This window comes from Phalacrocorax aristotelis, chromosome W (genome assembly GCF_949628215.1).
Source record: "Phalacrocorax aristotelis chromosome W, bGulAri2.1, whole genome shotgun sequence".
NCBI classification, from domain to species: domain Eukaryota; kingdom Metazoa; phylum Chordata; class Aves; order Suliformes; family Phalacrocoracidae; genus Phalacrocorax; species Phalacrocorax aristotelis.
In genome coordinates this window covers 24,735,951-24,741,555 of record NC_134310.1, presented here as the reverse complement: position 1 = coordinate 24,741,555, position 5,605 = coordinate 24,735,951, and the positions used below count along the sequence as shown (strand labels likewise).

Genomic DNA, 5,605 nt, shown 5'->3' with positions numbered 1-5,605 from the left:
AAAAATCCTTGTGAAGTATGTAATCTTTTGCATTGGAATGTTTTTGTGTATTGTTATCTGTATCCCATGCTTATTACAATGCTTACATTTAATAGATAAATCTCTGAAAACCATATTGATAGTTGAAAAAGAAGGGGGAATTGTGGAATAAGTAAATGTGGCCTCCCATGACAGCACCAGAGATCTCATCGCCCTTGTTGGATGCAAGCCATGGGATAGAAAAACAACCCACAAAAACACAGAACTGATGCCTTCATATGCGGGACAGAAGGTCAGGGGCACAGCTGGAGCACTGAAGCAGGAGAGTGCACCTGTCTATGTTTATACCATACATGGAGCTAGTGCGATAGAACACATTCAGAGGTAGAGAGAAGGGAAAAGTACTAGCTCAGGAGGCAGACTATATTAAGGCTGCTCTTTTGTTTCAGCTTTGCTTGTGCATGAATACAGAGTCTGTGTCGTGAATCGCCACAGGTTGAAGCTGCATGATGAGTCAGGGGAAAGCCTGCTGATGTGCACAGCATAGCAGTTGAGGATCTAGGGCTTTCCTCTCCACAGGCACATCTTTGGGTCCCAGCTTTAGTGAGAAAGAATAAGCTCTGTACTATTACTTTTCTATTCCCTTGCAGTAAGCAGTATCATTTACCCCCTTTCCAAAACTTCAGCTTCAGACGCTGAAGAAAGTAAAAATCTGACCTTGGCAAAGCACCACATTCCTTTCTGCTTGCATCTCAGACAAAAACCTTAACTTGAATGTCTATCCTTCATTGATCCCCAGGGACACTCTTCATCAAAGCTGCAACACTTCTGGAAGAGGTACCAGTGCCCCTGACACCACCAAAGTGTTCTACAGGCAGTAGTTACTAGAAAATGTTAGATAGGTGTGTCTGTTTCCCATTTGAAGTTCAAGGATATGGTTATGTCTTGTTCCTCTTAAAGGCAGAAGTAAAAGCCTAATCTCCCAATGTATATCTACCGGCACTCTGCTATTGCCTTAGTGTGTGCCTGATGATTTGGACATAGGGAAGGAATTTGTATAATACAATCACGCATTCAGAAGCTGCAAAAAAAACCCTGAGTTATAACAACTACTCATTTTTCTTGCTAACATTGTATTTATTATCTCAGCAAGAATTCAAGACATACATGCATGGGGCATACAGCAAAACATCTGGCCTGTATCCAGAATAGGCCTTAAGAAAACCAAACTTGTGTTGATATCAGTCATATAGCAGATCTTTTGGAGACGTAACAAAAGGAGTCCTAGGGAGGACATCAGCAAGTCATTGCTCATATACTGACACTGATAGCTTGGATCTAGGTCTTTTTCCTGAGCTCACTGTGAATGCTAGCACTCTTGACAATCCTCAGAGAAACAAAAACATCTCACAGAAATAAAATAATTTTTGCAAATCTAGACAGAAAAATACTGCACTAGTACTTAACTCAGATATCCCTGTGATAATGCATTTATGGGGATACCTTTTTTTCATAACATTCATGTGTGCTACGGCCTGAAGAATTGGGCGGGCTCTATGAAGCCTGTACCTCATTTCCTATTGAATTTCAAAGCAGCATACATTGAGCAGAACACTTTTATTCAAATACATTTCAGTTACTAATGCAAATAGTAATGCTGAATTTTCCTGAGAGTCCCAGACAGGCACAATCATTGTTTAGTGTCCTTGATGAAGACTCCAGGACTTCACCAAGCCCAGGGCACACAGTGGGAACCTTTCTGTTGAAGTTGGGGCTGCCTTTGATGAACAGCTTTGCCAAGTTGCATGCAGCGCTAGCCTGGGAGTTGGTGTTTAGCCTAACAGAAACTCTTTGCATTTACTTTTTAATACCTGAAAAACTGACCTGTGTACATGCCAGCAAAACATGTTACTTTGCAGTACTAAGACAAATAACAAGTATTCTTGAAACATTGTGTTCTCACTGAAAAGGTATTAACTGGTTTAGAGGAGGAGGAAACCATGCATGTGGCTCAAGCCAATGGCAAAGCTCCCAGTAACACCACTGGGACGGGGTTAAGCCCTCCACACGGAAAGCAGGCAAAGTCAGTCAGCTTCTGCTTAGTGAAATCAGCGTCAACAAGTAACAGCCATACACAGGTCGATGTGACAGTTATCAGAGCTATGCAATGACAATTTTGCAAAGGCAGATTCAAAAGAGCTAACTGAAAAATTCATTATCAGTACAAACAAGACTTCACTACACAGCAGGAAAAACCATAATTTGAACAGACCCAGAATTCAGAAGGTGCAAATATACAGCCTTATACAATGCAAATGTACTTACATACAAGGTTAGTAAGAGAAGCAACTCTGACCATTGACTTAAGAGGTAGCTACAAAACGTGATCAGCTTCAGCCATTTTCTTGCTAAATTGCACCCATGAAAAAATACTGTTTAGGATCATGTCTGACATGAATTGACAAGCAGAGTTACTGTTTGCCTTGACAGCGATCAGTATGCTTAATTCAGCTCCTCCAAAGCCAGCCAAGGATGACCCCTCTATGAGATAGGCATAATGCATTACCGTCCACTGGATGTGCTATAGCAGCTTTACCATTCCAGAACTGAAATGAGGTTTCTATGAAATGAAATGGAAATAAAGTACAAGGGAAGAACTTTCACTTGTAAATATCATTAAACATTCAGAAATCCAGGACTATGTTCCTGTACTGACTGTAACATTCAATTCTATTGATATTATTTCTTCAGAGAGAGGTAATTGCTTTCTTTGAATAAATAACATTCTCAGGAAAACTTGAGATGCAACTCGGATTCAACTTTAAGATCTACTTCTATTGAAGAGTTATTTTGTTACTTATAAAGACTCACAGCAGTATTGTACTGGTCTCAAGAAATTCTTTGTAATGTTGAAAGAATCCTTCCACCAAACACACATATTTCAATATCTGTATTTGTATAAGATATATTGATATATGTCTTATATAATGCTATACTAAAGTATGCTCCCCTCTGTGATGCATGAAGTATTTATTATCAGAAAACATTATGCTTTCTTCTAGTTAATATAATGTATTTTTATGTCATGCTTTGAACACTTTTTTCATACTACTTTTTGAGCCTAAACAAGTAGCGTTCAATTAATAGTTCTGTGAAATACTCATTTCATACACATGGGGTGCACATATTTATATTTTTATATATAAAATATATATGCAAATATATACATATATAATATAGACTAGAACTATGCAACATCATGTTAATTCATAGAACTGTAATTTTTAATCCACAAAGCAACATCCTGTAACAAATAACTTCTCAATAAAGATAGTGGTTTAATTAACAAATTAAATAATCCCAACACCAGATTCCTGTTCAGCAGAATCCATGTTTTAGAAAACAAGAACAGTCAGAAACCGAGCAACTGGCTTTTGCCTTTTGATATATAATCCCATGTTCCAAGACACTGGCTTTTTTTTGCTGCTTCCTAAAGGTGATCTGAGCTCTTCAGTGAAATGCAGCTGTGGGATAGAGGACCAGAGGGTGACTGGAGAAACCAGGCTCCTGGAAGCCTTCTCAGACCAGGCTGAAGGGCAAGTTTTGTCTTGCTCCACGTCTCCCCATTGCATGGTGAGGGGCTCTGCCCATCGCTATCTTTTTTTCCACCTGGCATTCATACACCAATATTGCTGTAACATTCTTCAAATAAATCATGTTGCAACAGCCATCCTTCAGTGGCTACAGGCAGCAAAATACAACACAAAGAGCTTTCTTCATCTCCCAGCGTCAGTGAAGTCTCTTGTTCCAAACCAACAAAGTCAAGGTCTTCCCTGCTTTTCAGTGCACCGTGTCCGAGGGGAGCTCACGTTTCTGGGCGGAATAGCTTTGTTAGGAGGTTCAAGATCTTCTGCCGCAGGTCCCACTTGTCGCCTATCCTGCGCAGCTGCAGGGCGCACTCCGCCACCACCCCCCGTTCTGCAGAGCATACGCACGGCTGTCAGCCACCCATATTTGGTTTTAATTCTAATGAGATCTTGGCAATACTGTAAATAAGGCAGCGTTTTTCTCAATGATAACACCCCCACACCCCCCCGCATTCACACGGGAGGCCGAGGCCGCATCCTGCCGCTCGCGGCGCGACGAGCGCTGCCCCCGCTCCGGGTGCTGGAGCCGGCGGGCAGCGGCCAGGGCAGAGAAGCGCCCCGCCACCAGACCGCTTCCTTCACCCTCCAGTACCTGCGGGAGCGGCGGGAGGCGCGACCTTGCGCAGGGTCCTGCCGGGCATCATCGCGGCGGCTGAGTTCGGCACGGCTTGGCGGCGGCAAGAGAGTGCGGGCGGGCGGACGGGGCGGAGCGGAGCGCAGCGCGGCCCTAAGAGCGGCGGCGCGGCGGGGCTTTCCCCGCGCCGTGACGTGGGGAAACCACGCGGGAATACCCCCCCCCCCGCCGAGCTGGCTGTGGCATGCCGGAGCGCGCCCCGGGCGGCGTGGGGCCGGGGCGGGGGCAGGTGCCGGGGACAGCGCCTCCGCTGCGGGACGAAAAGGAATGGCGGGATGGGCTGTGCTTGAACAAGAGGAGATGGAGGGATGGGGTGTGCTTAGGAAAGAGGAGATGGAGGCATGGAATGGGCTTGTGGTGGGCCAGGAGGGGTGGAGGGATGGGGTTTGCATTTTCTGGGCAAGAAGAGGTGGTGGGGTGGGGTGTGCTTGTGCTGGGCAAGGAGAAATGGGAGGGTGGGCTGTGCTTGTGGTGGTTCAGTAAAGATGGATAGGATTGTGCTTGCGCTGAGGAAGAAGTGGAGGGATGGGGTGTGCTTGGACAAGCAGAAGCAAGGGATGGATTGTGCTTGTAGTGGGCAAGAAGATATGGATGGATGGGTCTGCTTGGTCTTAGGAGATGCTCCTGACATAGTGCTGTGATGGTGACCTTGGCCTCAAACAACTCAGAGAAATGAGCTGGTCCATATCATGTGCAATTTGTAACTTAGGGCCTGCCTCCTGCTGCTGGAGCCTCTCTGTGGCAGCGCAGTGCCCACACAACACTGACGTGCTGGGGCACACTTACCTGTGCTTGCTGCAATTTTAGATGATGCTTTTCACAAGAAACAAGAGCTGGAATTATAAAGTCACCCTCCTGACTTTGTGATTGTTGCACAGTGTTGGGAGAGCTGCCAGTGATATACGAGTCACTCATCTGCCTCCTGTCTCTCAGAAAGTTGATATTTGATGTGGTGGCACATAGGATGGACTTTTGTTTTTAGGGGGGAATGAAAACAGTTTGATATAAAGAGAGCACAGATGGGCCAGACATAACAAAGAACTGATTTGTGACTGAAAGCCAGTAAATGCTCACCTCTCCCATCAAAACACAGCTTCAAGCAGGAAAATACAGTGCGGTATAATACAGAAACACAAGGGGCTGTCAAGAAGCTCCTTTCTGTGGGATCAGAGCCTCTGAAGTCAAGTGTCTAGAAACACTGATGACTTTGAAGTCTATTAGAAGAGGAAACTTGCACCAGCTCAGCTCAGAAACCCTTTCCCCTGCATATGTGCTGGAAGCAATGGCACACCTGAAACAGGGCTGGGATTTCTCCCCCTGTGTAGGAATCCTCAGCCCCTGGCAG

General features: G+C 45.0%; 1 protein-coding gene across 1 annotated transcript; it reads right to left on the bottom strand.

Annotated features, from left to right (window-relative positions):
• Window positions 1-1,092: 1,092 nt before the first annotated feature.
• LOC142049573 (phorbol-12-myristate-13-acetate-induced protein 1-like) lies at window positions 1,093-4,378 on the bottom strand. The gene is made up of 2 exons (XM_075077397.1): window positions 4,219-4,378; window positions 1,093-3,957 (listed from the first exon to the last, which is right to left on the bottom strand). Exons 1-2 carry the CDS (start codon window positions 4,268-4,270, stop codon window positions 3,845-3,847), a joined length of 165 nt encoding a protein of 54 aa, XP_074933498.1. The 5' UTR covers window positions 4,271-4,378; the 3' UTR covers window positions 1,093-3,844.
• Between the last annotated feature and the right edge of the window lie 1,227 nt (window positions 4,379-5,605).